The following is a 25793-nucleotide window of genomic DNA, read 5'->3' as shown; positions in this document are numbered from 1 at the left end:
GAGTTACAGCCTTGGAAACCCAGATTCTGCCTTGTCCTCCAGGACTGCTGTGAGTTGCAGTCGACTCTCGCAGTGAGTCTGGTCTTTTTGTTTAATCTTCATGTGAGTCGTGTTCCAGGTTTTTCCTGCTATAGGGCCACTATTGAGTTTGACTTCCTGTCCTTTTACTTAGCACCCAAATGCTGTGCCACTGTGCTAGCAGGATCCCTTTGGGGGTACGTTAATCTCTGTTAAATCACGGCTCTTTCGGTGGCAGAAATGTACACCTTAATCAAGGGGCATGCTTTTAAAAGGGGGGGCGCACATTTAGTGATTTGGGGTTCTAGTGCGTAACAGTGCATCTTGCGAGTCTGTAGTGTGGAGCTGCAGGTCGTTAGTAGTAGGAAGAGTTCATCTTGAAAAGCAAAGAAAACCACCCACCAGCTTTATCCTCTGGCTTGCAATTCACATTTTCATTCGTAAGCTGTACTGCAAGGTGGGAGTGCTTCGTCCAGCACAGTATCCTGTGTATCGTGGCATGCCACCCGGAGTGTTTCGAAGAGAACCTGCTATTCTTTCTGGTTCAGGGTCACATTTGCTGCTAAGCCCCTTTTCCACTTTATTTAAAGCAAGAACAAGGTCTTTCTCTTAAAAATGCTAGGTTGTGGACCAGCTCATTTGAAAGCTGTTTTTTTATTTATTGATACCACAAAACCAAATTGAGTCCACTGCTATCTGCTCAGTTCTGACGGGTGGGGAGCCCGAGTGGTGTAGTGGGTATGCATTGGACTGCTGATCGTAAGGTCAACAGTTTGAAACTGAGGGAGACAGACAGGGCTTTCTTCTTCTCCAAAGAGTTGCAGTCTGCAAACCCACAAGGCAGCTCTTCTTTCACCTGTAGGGTTGCTCTGAGTCCAAATTGACTGAGTAGCAATGAGTTTGAGTTTTTGTTTCTCATAGGACAGAGTAGAACAGCTTTTTAGGATTTCCAAGACTTAAATCTTTAAAAAAGCTAAAAGCCTCGTTTTATTTTTGTATGTGGAGTATTTGGTGGGTTTGAACTGCCAACCTTGCGGTTAACAGCCCAACACTTAATTGATTGTACTAACAGGGATCCTACTTAGTGATCTCAAAAAACAAACTCACTCCCATCAATTTGATCCCAACGCATAGCAGTACTGGGTTGTTGTCGTTGTTAGGGACTACCTCGTTGGTCCTGTCCCATGATCACCCTTTGTACAACGGAACAGAATGCTGTCTGGTCCTGTGCCGGCATCACAGTGCCCTTACGTGTGGGCCCACAGGCACAGCGGCTGTGTCAGCCCATGTTGTTGCAGGCCTTCCTGTTTTTGCTGTTCCGCTACCTTACCAATCATGATAACCTTCGCCAGGGCCTGGTCTCTCCAACATGTCCACAGTATGTAACACTGTCTTGCCACCCTTGCTTCTAAGGAGCAGTCTGGCTGTACATCTTTCAAGAGATTTTTGTTCGTTTTGACAGGCCATGATCCTGCAACATTCCGTATTCTTTACCAGCACCATAATTGGAATATATCAGTTCTTCTTCAGCTTTGCTTATTCAGTGTCCAACTTTCCTATGCAGATGAGGTGATTGAAAGTACCATGGCTTGGGTCAGGTGTACCTTAATTCCTCAAAGGAACAAGCTTGCTTTCCAATGCTCTAAAGAGGTCTTGTGCAGCAGATTTACCTAATGCAATGCACCTTTTGATCTCTTGACTGCTGCTTCCATGAGCATTGGTTATGGATCCAAGCAACATGAAATCGTTGACAACTTCAATCTTTTCCCAGTCGACCATGAGTTTACCAGTAGGATCAGCTGTGAGGAATTTGGTCTTCTTGACATTGAGTTGTAATCTATAGTGAAGGCTGCAATCCTGGATCTTCATCCACAAATGCTTCAAGTCCTCCTCACGTTCAACCAGCAAGGCGGTGTCGTCTGCATATCCCAGCTTGTGAAGAAGCCTTCCTCCAACCCCGACGCCACACTCTTCTTCGTGTAACCCAGCTTCTCCGATTCAGGAACTGAATCAACTTGTATTGATAGTTCCCAGTAGTCACTCTGGCCTTGTGCTATCATGGACTCTAAATACTCTTCAAAAAAGAAGAATATTAGGTTCTGTACATATTAAGGGCTTACTATAGAGACACATACTGGATCATCTCAGTTTGTTCTTATAAAAGCCATACGATACGGGTATTATCAATATTTCCATTTTATGCACGTCAAGCAAGGAACCAGGACAAGGAGTGAATTTTCACGTCACGGAGTGTAGAGCCTCTTGTGTTGCTACTATGCTGAATAGGTTTCAGCAGCGCTTCCAGACTAAAGTTAGGAAGAAAAGCCAGACAATCTACTTAAAATCAGCCAGGAACACCAATGGATCACAAAGGTCTATCTCTATGAGTAGGACCCAAAGCAACAGCAGCTAACAATGCGAATCACGTATTATCATTTCTCTCATCATAGATTGAGATGTGCCAGCAGGAATTTTCCTGCTGAGCAACGAATTCTTCAACACCAGTTCCAGTTGAATGGCCCATCATAGTGAAGTGGATGGATATCTAGGCCTGGTCATTGCAGCGAGAGAAGGTTGTGAGAAGAAAATTCCATCCATGGTCTCATTTGGCAATTTGAGTTTTCTCTTCAAAATACTGCCCTAAGTACAACTAAGCGACCGCGAGGCAGGTGACTGGTGGGAGTTAATCTCCCCTTTTCCTTCCACTGGGCCCTGGTCAAAATGTTAATGTTCACGGTCTGTGGAAAGACAGTGGAGATGCCCAGGGCTTGGCTGACCCATATGCACAACTGACTGGCCCCTCCGGTCTCCACTCATGACAGCTTGTGGGGAGTTCGCTGGCTCTTTGATGCCACAAGGCCTCTCCAAAGGCTGTTCTGAGTACGAAATGAGATAGGGATGTGAATGTTCAGTATTTTGGAAACTATAAGTCACTGGATGCATGCAAATTATTAAAGAGCAGCTTCTTTCTTGGCCTTTTGACCACTTTTGGTCTCTGCTTGCTCCCTCGCCTCTCAGTAGCTCTCTCTCTCATGCCGATGCCTGACAGTGAACAAACAGTGGAGGGGGTAAAGGAATCCCTTTTCTTATTGCTTGCATACATGCTTAAGCTACCAGCAACTTGCCTTTGGTCCTTAGCTTTCCCCACTTTTGGAGGGATATTTTAAGACATTCTCTGAGTTTTCCTAATTTATTTCATCCAACTTTTTCACGTGAACTTTCCAAGATGGATTCTTCTTCCTGCTCTCGCCTTCTTTCTCCTCTTTTGAATGCTACAATCATGTGGCTGCTGGTGTCCAGAGCTGACCGGTGGTAAACTGAATGGCCCCACATCTGCAACTGTGCCTTATGCATGGTGGATACTCAACAAGACGTATTATTAAATCAAGAGAAATTGAAATTTGATAAGTAAGGGAGTTGCAGAGTGCTTCTTTCCTCTTCCAACTTTAGACCTGTGTTGACTTGCTTGCGTTTTGGCTGTTCTCCATTCAAGCAGGTGTCTTGGTGGCACAGCAGTTAGAGTGCTTGGCTGCTAACCAAAAGGCTGGCAGTTCAAACCCACCAGCCGTCCTGTGGGCTGCAGGTAAGGCTGTCTGTGGCCGTGAAGATTTGCAGCCTTGGAAATCCTGTGGGGATAGTTCTACTTTATCCTATAGGCTTGCGAAGAACCAGAACTGACTCAACTGCAATAAATAGATTTGTTTCTTTGTTCTTTTCCAAAGACATAGGATTTTGGAACGTCAACTGTTTGTGCTAAATATTGTTGTTACTCTTTGTAACACAACAAAGCAAAACAAAGTTTTCTCCGACGGGAAAGAGGAATGGTGCTTCTTTAGAAGTATTTAACAATCTCTAGGCCTGGTATGATTGTCTTTCTCTTCCTCTCCCTCCATTTTGTCACCTAAAAGCGATGGTGGGTGTCAGGCCATGGGTCTTAAGTGAAATGTTCGAAAAGACTAGATTCTGGAATGTCATCGGAGAATTGGCATTTGCTTTAAGAACCTTGACAGGAGGTCTGTTTATTTGTCAACTTTGCTTATTTGCTTGCAATGGTGGGTGTTGATCTGAGTGAGACCATTCCCTCCCTCGCTTGCTCAAATGACTAATGCTTGATCCCTCCTCTCTTTTAAGGAAATGGCGAAAATCCTCAATCACCCCCGAGTCTATGCGTTTCTGCACATACCAGTGCAGTCTGCCTCGGACACCGTGCTCATGGACATGAAGAGAGAATACTGCGTGGCTGACTTCAAACGAGTAGTGGATTTTCTGAAAGAGAAGTAAGTCTGTTAGCACTTAAGAAAATAGCCATGGCTCTTTAAAATTAAAAAAAAATTCTTTTAAAAGCATGTGGCAACATAGACTCTGGCAGCCTCACAATTGAAGGTACAAGAGAGAGGGTGAGACATCTTCTCAGCTCTTCCTGAGGCGGCCTGGATGTGGTTCCCCCGCCGTTCACATCCACCGTCCATCTGTGTGTGACACACCATTAATTTGTGTAAGCCAGCCTGCCGAAGGTCATGTGGCTTGTGATTATTTTCATACCTGACCCTGGGTGGATGGAAACAGTTTGGGCTTTGCTCCACCTCACCTCTCCTTTAATGTGGCTTTTTGAAGTCATGAGCTAGTTTTGATATTGGAGGTAGGCCACATCATGTCACCATAAAAACAGATCATTTCTATTCAATGGCAATTTTCTTTTTTTCTGTTAAGGGTGTCTGGACCATCTTTACTTTCACATACTTATTCCTGTAGGTTGCTAGGTGATTCTAAAGGAGGCTGCTGGCTTCAATTTTTTTAACTTTTTTTTTTAAGTTCAAATTGTTATTGACCAAAATTAAGGCCTATTTACACAATCTCAGACATGAATGAAAATTTTGTTTCCACCGAAAACACTTGCAGCCCCTAATTATGTTCTTCAAAGATCCTCCTCCTCCTCACACAGCATTGATTGCCTTCTGTGATTATCCGGGGCAGGAAATGGGAGCGCTGGTCACGACAGACCCGCCAGTGCCCACCCGTTGTCCGCCCTCCCGGGATCTGCCAGTTATCGCTGTATCTCTGTGGCACAGGCCCTCCTATTTTCCACAATTTTTCTGGTGTTTTTCTTAATTAAGAAACAACTTTTTAAATTTCCATCTTCTGTTTATAATTATGTACCTTTGTACCATGTCAGAGCACTACATGGGCATGATTGCCTTATACATATTGTACGCAATTATTTTTCCACCTCTAATTAGTCATTTGTGCTGGCTACTCATAATTCTTTTCTTACAAAAATGTTTTTTCTTCTTCTGTTTACTTTCTCTTTCCTTCTTCATCTTCCTTTTGCATGTTTTTTTTTTAATTGCCCAACACCCCTTCCCCCATCAACATTTTTAGTGACTTCTGGATTATCCTAACCCCAGAAATAATGCAGACACTTAGTGTGCATTCAGACAAACACAGCCAGTGATTTCTTTAAGTCTGTGGATAGGAGGCACACTGAGTCTGTGAACTCATGACTGTCCCGATAAAATACATGCAGCCTCCAGGTGGACATCCGTGTAACAAAGGAGCTCATCGTCGCGAGTACTTTCAGATCTTGAACAGACCCGAAGTCAAGGCTGGAGAATAAGAATGTTCATCTTCGGTGTCTGTTGTTGTCATTTTTTTCCCTTCTTTGCCTCTCTTCTAGCTTAAAAAAATTTTTTTTTTCATGTGAGAAAATCTTATCGGCCACAGTGACACTAGTGAATGAACTGCCATCAGAAATTGCAAAGAAATCATGGCACCCGTAAGGATGTCTTGCTTCTTTCTTTTTTCTTTTTAAATCATTTTATTGGGGGCTTGTACAACTTTGACCACAATCCATCCATTCATCCATTGTGGCAAGCACATTTGTACATTTGTTGCCATCATCATTCTCAAAAAATTTTCTTTCCACTTGAGCTCTTGGTATCAGCTCCTCACTTTTTCCCCTCCCTTCATCATGAACTCTTGATCATTTAGAAATTATTATTATTTTTCCATGTCTTACCCTGTCTGATATCTCCCTTCACCCACTTTTCTGTTGTCTGTCCCCCAGGGAGGGGGTTATATGTAGATCATTGTAATCATTTCCTCCTTTCTCACCCACCTACGCTTACCCTCCTAGCATTGCTACTCTCATTATTGCTCCTGAAGGGTTTATCTATCCCGAATTCCCCATGTTTCCAGTTCTGATCTGTACCAGTGTATATCTTCTGGTCTAACCGGATTTGTAAGGTAGCATTGGGATCCTAATGGTGTGGGGGGAGGAAGCATTTAAGAACTAGAGGAAAGTTGTATGTTTCATCTGTGCTACACTGCTGGCTTGTCTGGCTTGTCTCCTCCCCACAACTCTTTTGGAAGAGGCTGTCCAGTTGCCTACAGATGGGCTTTGGGTCTCCACTCTGCATTCCCCCTCATTCACAATGATATGATTTTTTTTGTTCTTTGATGCCTGATACCTGATCCTATCGACACCTTGGGATCACGTAGGTTGGTGTGCTCCTTCCATGCGGGCTTTGTTGCTTCTTAGACAGATGGCCACTTGTTTATCTTCAAGCCTTTAAGACCCTGGATGCTGTATCTTTTGATAGCTGGGCACCATCAGTTTTCTTTACCACATTTGCATATGCAATTGCTTTGTCTCAATCCTCTTAGGAAGGTGAGCATCATGGAATGCCAGTTTAATAAAACAAAGTAGTGTTCTTGCATTGAGGGAGTACTTGAGTCGAGGCCCAATGTCCATCTGTTACCTTAATACTAAATCTATAAATATATGAATATACATTTATTTCTCATCATCATATGCAAATATATTTACATATATACATACCTGTATTTAGGCCTCTATAGATGCTCTTTGCCTCCTAGTTCTCTCTGTTTCCTTTTACTTTCCTCTCATCCCGCTCTCATCTTCAGCCTTCATTTGGGTTTCAGTAATTCCGCTCAGTTACATTGCCCTTGATCAAGCGCTACCAGGCCTCCTACACCCTTCTTGCCATCGATTTTGGATCACTTGTTGTTCCCTTGTCACTGGGTTTGTTAACACCCACTTCCTTTTCCTCCACCTCCCCTCTCCCATGTACTCCTGGAACCAATGGTCCTGATGTTTTCTCCTCCAGATTGTTTACTCCACCTATCTTATTTAGATAGACCTGCAGAGATAATAATAATGCACAAAAAACAAGACAGCAAAATAAAGTAACACAAGAAAAGAAAACAACATAAAAACCAATCACACAAAAAAGAAAAGCCTGTAAATAGTTCAAGGTCTATTTGTTGACCTTTAGGAATGTCTTCCAGTGGAATCTGATGGGGTGCCACACCCTAGCCCCAAAGGCTATTTTTGGTATTCCCTGGGGACTTCCTTGCTCTGCTCCCCTTGCTGTTCTGGTGCACACCCTTAGTGTTTTGCCTTGGTGTGGTGGGGTCAGATCTGATGCGATTCCTGCACTGTGTCTCCAGTGTTGCCCCCTGTAGCACTATGGGTCAGCAAGGGATGTTGTCTCTCCTAGTGGGGCTGGCCATAAGGTCCTCTCTGTGCATTGGCTGTTCAGAGCAGGGATATTGTCCTCAAGGCTTGGTGGGCCAGGGTGTGCTCCTCTCTCTCTTCCTCCCCCTTCATTTGCTCTTGTATGCTCTGATCAGACATGTCCCTCTCCCTGAGCTATAGCTTCACACAGTGAATTCTTTTAATTAATTTTATTTAATGTTGAAATTGGGCTGTGTTTTCGCTGGGAGCAAGGCCACATTCCTATGACTTGCTTAGTTGTTTATAGTGCTGTGGTGGTGAGCATGTTGCTGTCCTGCAGGTGGTTCACACCAGCAGGGTCACCCATAGTGGAGAGGTTTCAGCAGAGCTTTCAGACTGATCAGATTAGGGAAAAGGACTTAGTTATCTATTTCTTAAAAAGAAAAAAAAGGGGGTGGTAGTTAGGGGGTGTTACTTAGAAGTGAGAATGGTAAGTTTTTTCTTTTATTTTTTTTAATTCATCATTTTATTGCAGCTCTTACGGATATAACATCCCATAGTTCAATCACATCAAGAAGTATTATACAATTGCTACTACCATCCGTTTCAAACACGTTCTTTCTTCTTGAACTCCTTGATGTCAGCTCCCCTCTGTCCTTCCCTTCCCACCCTTATTTGTTTTTCTTCCCGATAGTAGTTTTGTTTTTGTTTCTTTTGCCACATCTTACACAATCCAATATCCATTCACCTACAGTTCTGTTGTTATGCAATTCTGTATAACACCAATCAGTGCTATCAACTCCCCTCTCCCTGTCTCCCCCACCCTCTCACTTCCCACACCCTCAGGGAACCGTTATTCCTGTTACTGTTTCTGAAGGATTATCTGTCATAGCTTTCATGTCCTGAAAGATCTAAATACACAAATGAACGTACACAAATCTAACAAGATGAAGAGAATGGTAAGACTTTGTCTCATGTACTTCCTTTGGACACATTGTCAGGAGAGACCGGGTCCTGGAGAAGGAGGTCTTGCTGGTAAAGTAAAGGGTCAGCAAGATCGAGGAAGACCCTCAATGAGCGGTGCACTGACACCCTGGCTGTAACGTGGCTACAACACAGGCACATTTATGAGCACGGTACAGGACTGAGTGAGCAGCGTTTCCTTCTGTTGTACATCGGGCTACTATGAATTGGGGCTAACTTGACAGCACCTAACAGCACCAGCAACAAAATAAGTTTATATACGACCCAACTTGAAGCTCAGTCCTTATTCTCTTTAGTGGTTGGAAGTAGGCAGCTATTACTCTAATCGCGGCTGGATTGAAGATAACCTAGTAGTGATGGCATTTGTTCAGACATATGCAAATGTAGTCAATCATGCAACCTTTGCAAGGAATTACTTAATATATTAATTTTAAGCAGCTGGTCATGAGCAGACAATCATCTATGACTTAAATTATTATATTCAGATTTATTAATTCGGTTGAAAGTGAACTAAATAATTGGATGTTCTTACTTAAGTGGATAAGATGAGTTCTTAAAATACATGATGGGATTTGTAGGAATCTGGAAAAAAATAGCCAGCACAAAGAGGGGGAAATTCAGCTTTTAGAAAGAATTCATGTTTTTGTCTTTTTAATATATACATTGTAAATGTTACTCCTTTCATTAATTGTCGCTTAATTTTTTCCCATGTTATCTTTTTACCACAACACTGGGCTTTTTAAAAAAGTCTAAAATTGAATCATTCACTTGTATTTGCCAAGTAATAATGAAAATTTCTTCCCCCAGTGTCGCCTTTTCACTTTTGTGTGTTAGGGATTATATAACTGGGGTTCCCCGGACCTTGGGGACTGACCCATCAATAAATGGGCCCTCCTCATTTAAGGAATGGAGCATTCCCATGGTTTCTCCTCACCATCAACCACTTGGCAGAGATCCAGGAAGCGACAATATGTAGAGCTATTTTCACAAGCATATGTTCTAATGTAAGTCAGTCTCTGAATCCTCAGCTTCACACCTTGAAGTGTGAAAGAAATATGTAAGAATGTCCTGCTGATAGATTCATTTTAAAAAAGCTGATGAATTATAAGACCTATTTACACCGTTATTTTGTTAACATTTCAGTGGCCTTTTGGTGTCTGCTAACTAGACCTTGACCTTGAGAAGCATGGCCCATGCTTCTCACAGTAATGTGGTTGTTTTTTTTTAGGCCATGCCCACCGAAGTCTCATTGGCTATATCCAGATTGACAGCCTGGACTCCACCCCTACACTCTTCATCTTTATTTGTTTATTTTTAATCATTTTATTGGGGGCTCGTGCAACGTTTATCACAATCCATCCACCCATCCATTGTGTCGAGCACATTTGCACATTCGTTGCCCTCATCATTCTCAAAACATCTGCTTTCCACTTGAGCCCCTGGCATCAACTCCTCATCTTTCCCCTCCCTCCCCGTTCCCTCCTCCCTCACGAACCCTTGATAATTTACATCATTATTGTTTTGTCATATCTTACACTGTCCAACGTCTCCCTTCACCCACTTTTCTGTTGACCGACCTCCAGAGAAGTAAGTGTGTTTGGAGTGGATTTATAGTCATTTGTCTTGTTCTGTAGCATCTCTGTGTTGATGTTCAGCCCCCCCCCACCCCCACCATGGTGTGTGCTGTTACCAATTTTTCAGTGTACTGTATCCTTCCAGAAGAAGCTCTGGTGGCAGAGTGGGCTGTGTTGGGCTGCTAACCATAAAGTCAGCAGTTTGAACCTACCAGCTGTTCCATGGGACAAAGATGACCGTTTTCTGCTCCTGTAAAGATTGACGGCCTCAGAAACCCACAGGGGCCATTCTCCCCTTTGCTATAGGGTCATTAAGAGCCAGCAGTGGTTTTGGTTTTGTTTCTGTACTTCTGGTGCAGTCCGTCTTGCTTATAGAATATTAACCCTTGGCACTGTTATCGCCCACCCATACCACCTCGACGTGTTGTACCCAGAGATTGCCTAGCCGATCGTTGAGTCAGGGGTGGAGGGGGCAGTGGCAGGGCTGAGAAACAGGCCAGAGTGAAAGTGACAGCTTGCAGAGAAGGGTTCACCCTCTCGTCCCTCCACTGTGGACTCACACAGAGAATGGGGCGACCGGGGCTTAAAGCCAGGAAAACTTTGGCAGGATCATTTCTGCAAATGAGCCAGAGACTTAGTTATCTCACACGGTCCAGCCTGTCCTGTGACCTCCTTTTCCAGGCGGGGTAAAAATTAAGGTCCACTCGTGAACATAGGAAGTGACTTTTCTTCCTGTCGTTAGTCCTCATCGATCACATGTCTGTGCTGCAGTACGTCTCATCAAAGATGGTTATGTTGCAGAGGTATGGTGTTTTCTGCTCCTTTAGCCACCTAGTTTTATTCCTCCAAAGCAACACTCCCTGTCATCAAGGCAATGCTGACGCATAGTGAACCACCCCGTGGGTTTCTGAGGCTGTAACTGTAGGCAAGAGTATGCCTGCCACGGAGCTGCGGGTGCTTTTGAACTGCCAACCATGTGGATCGTAGCCCAATATCCAACCACGACACCCCCAGGGCTCCTTCCTGGAGGCTTGGAACTATCAGTCGCAATATTTGCTAGAAAAGAACAGAAAGAGCAACTTCTCCCTCCCCCAAACCAAACAACCCAACACATCAAATAAAAAATGACTCAGCACCTCCTTCAACATAAGTTAGGTAACAAGACTCCCTAAAGAGTGCTTTCTGGCTTTATTTCATCATTCTCATATTTTGAATTAAGTGGTTATCACTGGTGTCTTTCAGGCCTCGCTCCCTAGTTTCTGTTTTGTCAGAGTTCCTTCAAGAGTAGTGTAGTTGTATGCTTCTCCTGAAAGTTGCTGTTTGCAGAACTTCTCAAAATAACAATATGGTATCAGGATAAATATATGAATATTTGTTATGTATAATATATAAACGTGTTAGTAGGACACTGATCTGGTAGCAAATGCAATGTCTGTTGTCCTTTCTCAACATCGGGTTATGTTTGTACGTGGAGGGGTACGTGCAGCATAGACTTTGACACCACTCTCTAAAACGCCGTGTCATTTTGAGACTACCTCAAGTTTGATACATGGGTTTGAAGGCAATTACATTTTCTATTGATTTCATTTTTATTTTCTTTCTAGCCACTCAAAGACGAACCTCACTGTTTCCAACCCAATGTCCTGTCTTTATAATATAATTGTGTTGTTCCTTTCAGAAACCAAGAAATGGATTTCCCTTAACCCTTTGTAAAATGTTCCTGAATGTTGTGTCTTGAACATAAGATCAAGTCTTACATCCATGAAATATGCTGATAGTGAGCAGTTTCATTTCATTGGCAGGTTGTTTACGTATTTCATAGACTCTCTCATGGTCTTCTCATGTACATTAGCCACATGTACTGTAAAGTAAGCATCAGTGTCACGAATGGTTAAAGTCTCTATAGTGCATCATGGGACTAGAGCCTCAGTTCCTGCTGTATAACCATCTTATTTTAATTTATTTTTTAATATTGTGCTTGAGGTAAAAGTTTCCATTAGCAATTTGGTTTTCCCAATGAGTCGTTCATACATGCATTGTTCCGTGACTCTGGTTTCAAACAGCATATCATGTTGGCACCCTCCCTGTTTCCTTCCCAGGTTTGAAGCGTCTCGGTCTCACGTGGTAGGTGAGTGTTCTGAGGAGCGATTCTTGTTACTGTTTATCTTATTGTCCCATCTATTATTTCACTAGCAAGTGGTCTCAGGGAGTGTCTTCAAATTCAAGGTAAAGGTTTTCTCAGGGTTCCTCTAGCATCTTTCTTCTGCCCACCCCACCCCACCCCCACCCTCACCGCCCTCTAGCTTTGAATTTGTTCTAGAGTATTTTTTAAATCCATTCTAACTATGACTTCTATTTTGTTCTCGGAGGGGTCTGTGGTGGTAGCCAGGCAGCATCTAGGTCTTTTGGCCTCAGGTTAGATGAGCCTGTGGTTCTTGTGGGCCATCAACCCTTTGGAATATTTGCTTGCTTGAGGATTGTTGTTGATTTTTCCCGGTCTTTATTTTTTAAAAGCATTCTTTCATGCGCCAGCTAGCAAGAGACCAAGAGTTGCTTCTTAGTTGGCCACTCATAAGTGTAGCTCAGATGCTACTCATGTAGATGTACAACATTATCTTTATGAATTGTGTTTTCCCAGTTGGCCTAGCTCTTTCTCTAGGCTGTGGTCCTTGGTTTTCAGGGACACTGGTTCAGTCCAGATATCCAAGTAGTTTCTATCACTTTGTCCCCTGAATACTCTTTTATATCTGTATATAAGCATACACCCAGCATTTATAAATACAGATATTATAAATCTGTATCTAGATCTATATTCCATCATACCTATATATGTATGCAGGGCTGCTCCTGTCTGACCTCCCTGACCTCACCCACTTAGTGTTCACATAAGCCTATGTATGCACTCAGGAATTATGGTTGTCATTGCTGCTATTGCACTCGCTGCAGTTGTCCTTTGCTCTTGTGTTTCTCTCCCTGCCTTCTTTGCCTTGGTCACTTTATGCTGATTGCCCGCATATTGTATATTGCCTTGCCCTTCCTCAAAACTAACTCTTGTCTACTGTGTAATTAGTGCTTTTCTCTCCCTTTCCCTCCCCTCCGTGGCAGCCATCAAAGGATGTTTGTTTCAGGTCTTGATGGTTGTGTTAAGGCAGGTTGATTAGAGAAACAAATCCATTGACACTCATATATATGTAAGAAAGTACTTTATATCAAGAAGCTTCATGTATCAAGAAAACACCCCAACCCCATCCAACTCAGTCTTAATTCCAATACTAGTTCCTAAGTAATTCTTCAGACTCACGCAGCCACATGCAATGATGCCAAATGCAGAGAGATCACAGGCTGCTGGGTGCAAAGTCTTGTGGATCCAATGGCAGTGGAAGCATCTCAGGGCTCTGGCAGGTCTGAGAGAGGCCCACCAGCAGGAAGGTCAAGCAGAGTGGAGGTTCCCAGGCCCTTCCTTAAGAGAAAGCCACACCCACAAGGATGTACCATCAGGCTGTGCCCTGATTGACAGGCTAACCTCCACCCCATACACTTCTCAATGGCAAGTTGACATGAAATTATGTAACTACCGCAGTGGTTTATGATAGAGGCCTCATGCGATGTTTGCTCTTTTGTCCGTGACTTATTGCATTCAGTGTGATGCCCCCTTGTTGAGAGATGTTTCACCAATTCATGGCTCTTATTTAGCCTTGTACAGTAGTCCATTGTGTGTATTAATGGGCTTCAAAAAATTTGTGGAAAAATCCTATTCTTTTGTTTCGCCATTGTCTTGTACTTACACCATTCCAGGGATTGTTTGAAGCCCACCTTGTATGTACCAAAATTTGGTTTTTCCATTCATCCATCTGTTGGTGGGCGCTTCCATGGTTTTCATCTTTTCCCCTGCTGTGAATACTACTGCGATGGACGTACTCTTGCGTGTCTCTGTGTGAGTCACAGCTTTGATGTTTCTAGGTTATATGTACGAGTAGGGTTTCCAGCCCGTATGCTATTTTTATTTGTGCTTTTTAAGGAAGACCATGGTGGTTGTACGATGCTACAACCCTACAGCCCCACCGGTGTTGGCTAAGAGGGCCACTCTCTCCATAGTTCCGCTAGCATTTTTGTCTGCTGTTTTTGTTTTTAATCAGTGTCATGATCACCAGGCTCAGACAGTTTCTCACTGTAGTTTGCGTTTGATCGCTGGGGCTAATGAGAACTTTCCTACCCCTACTACTACCCCCAGTCCTCCTGCAAACAAAACAAAAGCCCATTGCCATCAATTTAATTCCGACTCATGGCAGTCCTACAGAACAGAGTTGAACTTGCCCTTTGGGGTTCCTATGGCGCCAGGGCTCCTTTGAAGGGCTACTGACAGCTTCTTTGTCTGTGACTTTGAGCTGCCTGAATGTCTTTGGTGAACGATCTGTTCCTGTCCTCGGGATTATTTGTCTTTTGGCTGTCAACAAGTCTTGACTTCTGTGAATTACAGAGTAGACCCTTGTCCCACATGTCATTGCCAACGTTTTCCTCCAGTCTGGAGGTTCTACTTTTGATTTTTTGGGGAGAGTAATTTGGTATTCATCTGTGCTACATTTTTAGGAGGGCATGGTTGTATAGTTTATTGTCTGCTATTTGTAAATTTTCAGTTATGCGCAATATACTATTTATTCTGTAAATTAGATCCTGTGTATTTGTGTCTAATTTTACTTCCATGATTTTTAGAGTTTTACGTTTTGCATGTAGCTCTTTGACCCATCTTGAGTTCATTTCTAGAGATGATGTGAGCTCTGGATCCTGTTTCATTTTTCTGAAAATATATATGCTGTTTGGCCAGCACCATTTGTTAAAGAGCCTATCCCATCTCCATGTAATCGGTTTCAGTCCTTTGTTAAAAGCCATCTGTGCCTGTTGTCAGGTGCCTTCCAGTCAGTGCTGACTCACAGCAAACCGGCGAACAGCAGAAAGAAGCAAGATGTGGTCCTGCGCCCTCCTCACAATTGCTCTTATGCTTGAGTCCCTCTGTTGCAGCCACTGTGTCTGTCCCTCTCCGTGCGGACCTTCCTCTGTTTTCACTGCCCTCGACTTTAGTAGAGCTTCTCTCCCAACGTATGTGAGAGGGAGCCTCATCCTTTCTGTACCTAAGGAGCACTCTGGCCACACTTCTTCTAAGACTTATTAGTCGATTCTTTTGGCAGTCCGTGGTACCTGAAATATTCTTGGACGGCATCATAGTGCAAATGCATCAGTTTTTCTTAGGTCTTCCTCATTCAGTGCCCAGCTTTCACATGCAAATGAGGTCATTGAAAGTACCATGGCTTGGATCAGGTACCTTAGTCTTCAGACTAATAGCCTCTGTTTTTCAATAATTTAAATAGGTTTTATGCGGCAGGTTTACCTGATGTGATATATCTTTTGATGCCTTGACGGCTGCTTCCAGGAGCATTGATTGTGGATCCCAGCAAGACAACATCCTGGACAGCTTCAGTCTTGTCTCCATTTACCATGTTCCAGTTGTGAAGATTTTGGTTTTCTCCGCACTGAAGGCTGCAGCCCTTGATCTTCATCAGCAGGGGTTTCAAGTGCTCTTCACTTTGGACAGGCAAGGTGTGTGTCACCTGCACATCACAGGTGCTTAATCACTCTTCCTCCAATCCTAACGCTGCATTCTTCTCCGTGTAATGCAGCCGCTCTGCTGATTTCATCAGCATACGGATCGCATGAGTATGCTGAGAGGATACACTCTGTGGCATGCTTTTCTTGATTTTAAACCAAGCAGTAAATATTTCCTTGTCCGGTTCACACAACTGCCTCTTGATCCATGAACAGATTCTATGTGAGCACAATTAAGCGTCCTGGGATGCCTGTTCTTTCCAAGACTGTCCAGAATTTGTTAAGTCCCACACAGTCAGATGCCTTTGCATGGTCAATGAAACACAGGTAAATACCTTTTTGATAGTCTCCGCTTTTAGCCAAGAGCCATCTGGCATCAGCAACAATATCCCTTGTTCCACATCCACATCTGAATCCAGCCGGACCTTCTGGCATCTCTCTGCCAATGCCCTGCTGCAACTGTTGTTGGATGATCTTCAGCAAAATTTTACTTCGGTGTGTTATCAATGATATTTTTCTATGATTTGAGCATTCTGTGTGCCACCTTTCTTTGGACTGGGTACAAATATGGAGCAACTTTCAGCGTCTCTTCTGACATCCATTTGATGTTTTTCTCTCGTTCCTATCTTTTTAATGGCCTTCTGCTTTTTTCATGAATGATGTTCTTGATGTCACCCCACAGCTCGTCAGGTGTTACTGTTCAACACATCAAATCTGTCTTGAGATGTTCTCAAAACTCAGAAAGGATATATTAAAGTGTACATTTTAGCTATTGTGGACTTGCTTTAGCTTTCTTTACCTTCAACCTGATCTTGCGTATGAGCAATTCCTCAGTCAATCTCTGGCCTGGTTTTAGCTGCTGCTGTTGAGCTTCTCTTTCTTCTCCACCCACACAGGTAGACAATTGGATTTCTGTGTTTTCCATCTGGAGAAGTCCACGGTTCTAGCCACCTTTTGTGTGGCAAAAAGGCATTTGCAATGAATCTTACTCTTGCCAAATTCTATCATAGGATCTCTGGCTTAGTTTCTATCACTAAAGCTATATCATCTAACTTCAGTTCCTTCCTCTTTGTTTCCATCTTTTGCAATCCAGTCACCAATAATTATCAATTTGATTGAATATGTAATCAATTCCAGATTGAAGACATTGGTAAAATTTATCAATTTCTACATTGCCAGGCTTACAGGTTGGTACTTAAATTTGAAAAATGTTATATTGACTGAGCCTTCTCCTGTGTGTAGACAGATATATGAGGGGATACCCCCAAATAATACACAGAAAAAAATTTCAAAGCTATATATTTAAATTTTAAAAATAAGACAACCTGATCACCTTGAAAGTACTCTCCATTACACTTAATACATTTGTCAAATCTGCGATGCCATTCTTAGAAACATTTTTTCAAACTCATCTATTTGGATGGCTGAGTGCACTCCCTTGTTTTTTTTTTTTCACCTCTTCTACATCATCAAATCACTATGCTTTTATGTCCCTCTTCATTCTTGGAAACAAAAAGAAGTTACACTGAGTGAGGTGAGGTCAGTCAGGTGTGTGGGGTAAAAGAGGCATGCTGTTTTTTGCCCAAAACTGGTGCATTGAGATGGCTGCACAAGCAAGTTCATTGTCATGGTGGCAAAACTATTCCCCTTGAATTGTGCCCTATCTGACCCCACCACACACCGAGGCAAAACACTGAAGGCGTGCAACAGAACAGCAAGGAGAACAGAGCAAGGAAGTCCTGAGGGAGTACCAAAAATAAACTTTGGGGCCATGGCATGGCACCCCATCCGGACTAAGCCATAAAACACTCATAAAGGTCAATAAAAATACCTTGAACTATTTACAGGCTTTTCTTTTTTGTGTGTCATTGGTTTTTTGTTGTCGTTTTGTTTTGTTGCTTTGGTTTGCTCTCTCTTGTTGTTGTTTTTTTTTGCATATTATTATCTCTACAGGTCTATCTAGATAAGATAGGCATGATAAACAATCTGGAGGAGAAAACAATGGGACTGACAGTTCCAGGAGGACATGAGAGAACAGGAGGTGGGGAACGGAAGTGGGTGTGAACAAACCCAGGGATGAGGGAACAACAAGTGATCCAAAATCAGTGGTGAGGAGGGTGTAAGAGGCCTGGTAGGACTTGGTCAAGGGCAATGTAACCAAGAGGAACGAAAATGAAGGCTAAGCATGATAGTGGGACAAGAGGAAAGTAAAAGGAAATAAAGAAAATAACTATGAGGCAAAGGGCATTTGTAGAGGTCTATCAGACAGGCTCTAAATACGGGTATATACATATGTAAATATATTTATATGTGATGATGGGGAAATATCTCTATGTGCATATATTTATAGGCTTAGTATTAAGATAGCAGATGAACATTGGGCCTCCACTCAAGTACTCCCTCAATGCAAGAACACTTTGTCTTGTTAAACTGGCTTACCTTTCCAATGCTTACCTTACCTATGTGATCACAAGGTGCTGACGGGATCAGTTATCAGGCATCAAAGAGCAAAAAATCGTATCATTGTATGGTCACTTTCCCAAAACGATTGCTGAAGACAAAATGGGTGCATCAGCAAATGTGGTGAAGAAAGTTGTTGGTGCCCGACTATCAACAGATATAGCGTCTGGGGTCTTAAAGCCTTGAAGGTAAACAAACAGCCATCCAGCTCAGCAGCAACAAAGCTCACATGGAAGAAGCGCACCAGCCTGTGTGACCACGAGGTGTCAAAGGGATTGGGTATCAGGCATCAAAGAACAAAAAAATCACATCGTTGTGAATGAGGGGCATTGCAGAGTGGAGACCTAAAGCCCATCTGTAGGCTACTGGACATCCACTTACAGTAGGGTCAGTCAGGGTGCAGTATAGCAACGATGAAACATACAACTTTCCTCTAGCTCTTAAATGATTCCGTCCCCCCTCCCACTATCATGATCCTGGCTAGACCAGATAGAAACTGGAAACACAGGGAATCCAGGACAGATGAACCCCTCAGGACCAGTAGTGAGAGTGGTGATACCAGGAGGGTGGAGGGAAAGTAGAGTAGAAAGGGGGAACTGATTACAAGGATCTACCTATAACCTCCTCCTTGGGGGACAGACAACAGAAAAGTGGGTGCAGAGAGACCTTGGATAGTGCACGACATGACAAAATAATAATTTATAAATTATCAAGGGTTCATGAGGAAGGAGGTGTGGGGAGGGAGGGGAAAATGAGGAGCTTATACCAAGGGCTCAAGTAGAAAACAAATGTTTTGAGAATGATGAAGGCAATAAATGTACAAATGTGATTGACACAATGGATGGATGTATAGATTGTGATAAGACTTGTACGAGCCCCCAATAAAACGATTATTTAGAAAAACAAAAATATTCCCCTTCTGCCACAAATCAGGTCTTTGTTGTTGCACAGTTACCCAATCTTTTCAGAACCTCTGAATAGAAAACTTGATTAGCCATCTGACCCGGTAGAATGAACCCCAAATGCACAATCCCTTCATATAAAAACAAGCAAACAAACAAATGGACATCATGTTGATCTTCGACTTCACGTGATGAGCTTTTTTTGTGGCGAGGTGGGATGGTGTCTTCCATTTGGTTGATTGATGTTTGCTTTCGGGGTCACAGGAATAGCACCGTGTCTGGGCACCAGTAGTAACCTTGGAAAACAGGCCTGGGTCGCGTGGGAGCTGTTCTTTCAGAGCACGGCACGGTTGCCATGGATGCTCGTTTTCCTGCTCAGTCAGAACTCGAGGCACAAATTTCACGGCAACTCTTCTCATTCCCAAATCGTCCGTCAAACTTCCCTGAAGCGAGCTCCAAGATGGTCTGGATAGCTTTCCTATGTCGTCAGTGGTCAATCGTCAGTCTTCCAGCACAAGTACGTGAATTCTGTTGACATTTCCACCCGTCCTGGACCTTGATAGACATCCAGAACAAGGTTTGTCAGCAATCAACATTTCACCTCTTTTGAAACAAGAGAACCACTTGTACACTGGAGTGTTTCCTATAGCGCTGTCCTTACAGGTTGTGTTCAACATCACAACAGTTTCCGAGGCATTTTTCCTGGGCAGACACCGAGTTTTCAAAAACTCCGCTTTTCTGGCGAGGCAGCATTGGGTATATTGAAACACACACCCTGGATGCTTAGCCAGTTGCACCACGAGCAACTCCGCTGATCCTGTAACACAACCATCCTTTCCTCTGATCAGTTTTGGCCCAGGACTATAATAATTCAACAAGTAAAACATCGACATTGACAGAACGAGCCAGGTAGCTGTTGGTTTTATTATTATTTCAACAAGAACATGCTTCGCTCGGTGTTTCTAGTTTATTAGCCGGTGTTAGTTAATGTTTTCTGTTGTACCGAGCCCTGCTCTCACCATGTTTCATACATTGGCTTATGTCATCTTCAAGGCCCGAGAAGAGTCCGTGGTTTTTCCCAGGTGATGCAGTCAGAGGTAGAACCCAGGCCACGTGATTCCTGAGCTAGTATTCATCACCTCTGTGTAGTCCTTTTGACCTGCTTTATGTAACAGTGGAGACCGGAACGTGGATCCCGTAAAACTTACGGGGTGTTCCTAGGAGGGACGATGAGGACAGCGTGCCTGAGTCTCCACGATGGCTCTTGGGTATCTTCTCCCAAGGAAAAGGTGACACAGCTAATGGAGCTAGGCATTAGAGGAAGGACAGGGTGGAGAGGAAAGGGATTTGGGTGTGGGCTTACTGAGTTCGACATGCGTAGGGGTACAGGTCTAGAGAGGAAGTTCTCCTTCTAGGGAAGAGCTCATCCATCCAGACACAGATGAGAAGGGAGAGAAAGCGGGTGGCTTCAGACAACCCTGTCAGCACTGCCAATATTCAGGTGAAGCAAGGGGAAGCCGGCTTCTGGGAAAGAGAATGGAAAGGTGGGGCTGGGCCAGCATGGCAGGCGACAAAGGAGGAAACCACGAAAAACGAGAGGGCAACACACTAAACATTTGGGGGACTATGAAGAGGAGGAGGAGGAGGAGGAGGAGGAGGAAAGAGATTGTTAGATGGCTTTCTCTTTTTTTTTAATATTATAAGCATTCAGAAGGTATGTCCAGCATCAGAACAAGTCTTAGTGACCCTCAGTTCCTAGCACAGTGTTTGGCTTGCTTTCTTTGAGCCCCATGCCGACATATTCTATGCCCCGCAGCAAGAGGCACAAGAGGAGACATGCGGGGTCCTATGTATTTGTTGAATGAAGGACGTTTACTCCCTAGAGACAGTAAGTGCAAGGCTTACGAGCCTGTTTGTGGTTGATCATATTGGTCTGTTTTAATTAAAGTTCTTCCTAAATGAGAAAATCCCCTGCTCCTTGCAGTAAAATGGATGGCTCCCTTGAGCAATTGCTGATGAGTGTATTACAGCTCGGGACAACCCCATACTTGCAAAGTAGAGCTTCCCCTAAAGGTTTTTAACGGTGTGACCTTGCAGAAGCCGGTCACCAGGCAGGCGGTTCTCAACCTGTGGGTCGCAACCCCTTTGGGGGTCGCACGACCCTTTCACAGGGGTCGCCGGATTCATAACAGTAGCAAAATGACAATGAGGAAGTAGCAACAAAAATAATTTTATGGTTGGGGTGTCACCGCAACATGAGGAACTGTGTTAAAGGGTCGCGACAGTAGGAAGGTTGAGAACCACTGTGCTAGGGACTTCTGGGCGAGTTTGAACCACCAATTACTAGTGGAGCATTTGTTTGCCCTTCCTAGTAATTCCTAGCTTCCCTTTATTGCTTGATTTTAAACCGCATCATTGTGAGTGAAGTGAAGTTTACAGAGCTGATCATCAGTTCCACATGCAACAGTTCATCCATATTTTATTGAAATGCAGTCGTTGCGACTCCCCAATGTAGCATCTCTTGTGCTATTTCCTCCGTCTTCCATCTTCACCCCTCCTCCCTCCCTAACTCTCTGACTGTGGTTGTTGGGGGAGATGCTGCCCTTTTCATCTTAATTGGTTGATTTTTTTTTAACATGGCGGTGAGTTCTTGGCCAAACTGGCAGGTGACTTAGGGCCATAGCATACATTTGCGGATCCCACCTGTCCCTATGCAACCAGTAAGCCTGGGCTCTTTCGTGATTTTGAATTCTGCTCCCCACATTTGTCTCCCACACAGTTCAGGACCTTCTAGGTCGAGAGTCACCGATTAGGGATCTAATAAGGAAGCTGTGTTTGATTGTAACCCTAGGAGCAAAGAGTGTCTTCTCCGCAACAACACCTTTAATTATTCTCCGGGAGCCGAAGGGTGAGTGCAGAAAAGCACAGTGGAGATTAGAATACGGGGCCAGGGCTTGCTGCGTGCTCCAGAGCTGCTGTCTTACGTTACCTGGTGGGTTTTGAACATTGGGAACGTTCTTATTTCTGCTGCTGCATACCTTTTTCCCCTGCTAGAGCAGCGGTTCGCAACCTGTGGGTCGCGACCCCTTTGGCCGACGAACAACCCTCTCACAGGGGTCGCCCGATTCATAACAGTAGTGAAATCACAGTGATGAAGTAGCCATGAAAATAATTTTATGGTCGGGATCACCGCAACATGAGGAACTGTGTTAATGGGCCACAGCATTAGGAAGGTTGCGAACCGCTGCCCTAGAGCCAAGCATACCAAATATCTAGCTTTATCTTCTGCCCATAAGGAGCCTCACTCCGTACCGACTGATCCATTTCCACACTCGCTGCAAGCCCAGGGAGAAAGAGAGTCAATTATTGGTCACTGTTGCCTCCCCTACTCATCATTGGCAGCACACATTTGCTTAGTTCTCCCTGTTTGAATGGTCTGCTCTAGGACTTTATGTCCCAGTAGAAACCCGCAAGAAATCAGAGGTGCGTGCCCAATGCATGCTGTAATCATTTTGAATGTCCACCCCCAGACCGTGCAGGGATACGTGAAAGCTACCAAAGTGGAATTCAATCAGCAGCAGACAGTGGGAGAAAAGACTGAGTGATAATTGCCCCATAACTGTTTTTAAAGATTAGATATCAGATTATTAGGGGCTGGTTAATTTAAATTATGGGGGCTCTGACCCCCCAAAATTGTGAATTTGTATTAATTTCAAAGGAAAACAATTCTTACACTTTTTCAGTTGGAATGTATTGGTGACAGACTATATGTAAGATAGAATATGAACATATTAGTGAACCTTGACAACTGTGATCTAGAGACTCATAATTCATGGTTATCATTGTAAACAGTATTTCTAGTCAAAATACATGGAAATTACAGTGGCTATTTGCAGTGGTAGGTGGAGAAAAAAAACCAGTGACATAGATAGACCGACAGATATTTATAACAATAACAACAACAAAATGTGGTTCATACTCTTAGAGAAGTGGGCATGTTCTGTCCAAGTTCTGTGGTCATGCGCTAAGCCAGAGGCTTCTAATTAACATGGTTTCAGGGGCCCAGGGACCAAAATCAGCAGGAACACCACAGGCTGATGCCAGGCTGCAAAGACAGATGAATCCAAGGTCAGCAGGCAATGTGGCACATCGTTACTCCAAGGAATTGGAGGTTGGTAAGCCAGATGGGAGATACTGGCTGAGCAACAAACAAGCAAGCTTTTCTACAGTATCTACTTATATAGGAAGTAGGCCAGGCCCTAAGGAAACGTTCTTTCAACTGCATCAGGACCTGAGTAAGGGGGTTTCAGTCAGTCCTAATCTTACAAGTGATTGGCTGTTCACCCTAGATCCCGGTATGGAGCTGATGTCATTGTTAGGTCACATCATAGGAGTTTTCTAGGTCTTAACTACCAAACCACTCAGAATCCTGGCCCCACCAACTGGACAGAAACCTGACTATCCAGTTGCTATAGAGTTGAATCTGACTTAGGACAATCCCGTGCAAAGACCCAAACTCCATTTGTTTGGGTGTCTCACAAGCAGGTCACTAGGCCCGTCTGCCCGAGTGCCTCTGGACGACGTGGATGTCTGGGGGTGGACTCTTGTATCTACGCTTCCAATTGGATTTGTTGTCCAGTGACAGAAAAGATATATACGGGCTTTAAGAACCTCTACGTCTGCTATTTACTTATTTGGGGCCACATGAATGAACTCTGAAATGATGTAATAGTACTGTATCAAGTAACAGCATGTCAGGGAGGCAGGATTGAGCTCCATCTCAGGGTCCATCAAACCTGCCTTCCATCCCATAGAAACATGCAGGGCAAAGAGGGGTGTATGTTCCATGTTCTTTCATAAATACTTACTAAAAGTCACACATATCTCTTTTAGTTACAATACATAGACTAAAGCATAGTCATATGAGTACCCTTTACTGCAAACAGGGCTGGGAAATATAGTTTTTGCTGAGTGGCCACATGCCCACCAAAATGTAAGGCTCTATTAGAGAAGAGAAGAAATGAGGGGGAACAGCTAGTGAACTTTATCACAGATTCTCTCTCTGGTCAGTCTCCTTCCCACACATACAGCTGACCAGCAGAGACCCTCAAGTCCCGCCGGTTATTCCATCTTGGTTTAAGTGCACGGCATTTGAATGATGTTTTTCTACTCCAGAAGGTCCAAGTGTGGCTGTCTTTGGGCAGATAGTTACAAATTAGGCAGCAAGGTATCCGCTCCCACGATTTCCAAGGTAGCATGGAGTGAAAATCAAATCACTAAGTTTTCTCCAGTTCCCAGTGAACAGCGCGAGGGTGAGAAATCCTCATCAGCTAATGTCCCACAGGTGTGATTAGACCCTGTTGGGTAGCACTGTAAGGCATCCCCGTGTTGTGCCTGGTTTTCCGTGTGGGAAAGAAGTCGTTAGTTGAATTTCCTCCATTGCTCCTCTCCTGGAACTCATTCGAGCCTTGGACATAGATTGTTGGAGAAGCTGTGCCGGCACAGGCTTTGAAGACCGTGCTGGTGTGTCTTTGCAGTCAAGTTCCTTCGAAGACCTATTAGAGGGAAATCACCAGACGCTTAGTTCCTATGTAGAGCCCACGGGCGTATCCTTAATAGAGGGATGGGGAGAAAGTGTTTATCAAATAGCGTGCACTATTGGGGCGGAAACTGTAAGAGATCAAAAGGGTTAACCTGACTGGACCGGTTAAATCCTTGTCAGTTGATTCCCCTTCTGGTGCATGTGAGACCTGATCTGGTGTTCAACGTGTTCTGTATGGTTGTTTGTTCACATTGGGTTTGTCTCAGATATGCTTTGTTATAGGAGGTGACACTTTGGCGATTATGTGATGTGTTTTACAGTACAGGAAACCCAGAATTGACGAACCTATGGGGACAGCGAATGGAATAAGGAAGCCTGGGGGGGGGGGGGAGTGCAGTGGTGGGGGTGCAGTAGATAAAGGGCAGCTGATGCCAAGGGTCTCAAGAAGGAAAGAAATGTTTTCAAACTGATTTTGGTAGCAATTGTACAATACTGGTTGATGTGATTGAACTGGAATGATAGGTTATTTGGATTAACTCCCAATAAAATGTTTGAAAGGGAGAAAAAAAAAAACTCCTATGAGACTTCCGTTCTCGTTGTTTCTTGTCCGTCATAGGGGAAAGAGTAGTCAAAGACCTGCCCTGAGCATAGCTTTGAACCTGAAGACTCTGCCGTGTATGGACTCGTTTTTGTTTTTTTTAGCCCTGTATTTATCCCTATTTCTGTCTTGAGCAAGTGACTCCCTTATGGGCATCTGAAACCCCTTATCTCCATTACTTGCTGGGCACTAGGGCTACGTAGTTGATACTATGTAATTGTAATTATGTAATACTATGTAATTGATACTAGGGTATCAATTGAGTGGGCCTTTGGCACTGCCGTCGATGTGTATCATTCTTACTTCTTACAAACCTCAGAGTCGCAGGACACTCAGTCAACCTAGATTTCAATTCAAGGCAGAAATTGATTTTCGTAGCAAAACTCTTTCCTTAAATCTCTCCATGCAACCGGTTAGTGCTTGTCTGGGTTCCTCCTTGCTAAAAGCAGTGACAAGCCAGCTAATGCTTCATGTTCTGAATTTTTAAAATAGCATCCGGCCTTCCTCCTGTCAAAGACTTAATTGACAATGGCCTCTCTTCCAAGGTTCAGAAGGTGATATTTGACCAACATTTTGCCAACACCTAACACTCATGATCTCTTCAAGATGCAGTGAGTCCTGGCCACCGGCTGCCAAACTC

At 43.7% G+C, this 25793-nt stretch overlaps 1 protein-coding gene across 2 annotated transcripts in view; it reads left to right on the top strand.

Annotated features, from left to right (window-relative positions):
• CDKAL1 (CDKAL1 threonylcarbamoyladenosine tRNA methylthiotransferase) overlaps positions 1–25793 on the top strand; it is a 770441-nt gene that overhangs the window by 501994 nt on the left and 242654 nt on the right. For both annotated transcript variants that reach the window (XM_075533360.1, XM_075533370.1), the window contains exon 11: positions 4150–4295. In XM_075533360.1, the coding sequence (XP_075389475.1) occupies positions 4150–4295 (146 nt within the window). The remainder of the gene's footprint in view (positions 1–4149; positions 4296–25793) is intronic.

The sequence above is a fragment of the Tenrec ecaudatus genome, chromosome 1 (assembly GCF_050624435.1).
Source record: "Tenrec ecaudatus isolate mTenEca1 chromosome 1, mTenEca1.hap1, whole genome shotgun sequence".
Taxonomy (NCBI): Eukaryota; Metazoa; Chordata; class Mammalia; order Afrosoricida; family Tenrecidae; genus Tenrec; species Tenrec ecaudatus.
The sequence above is the reverse complement of the archived record's forward strand: the minus strand, read 5'-3'. Positions and strand labels throughout refer to the sequence as shown.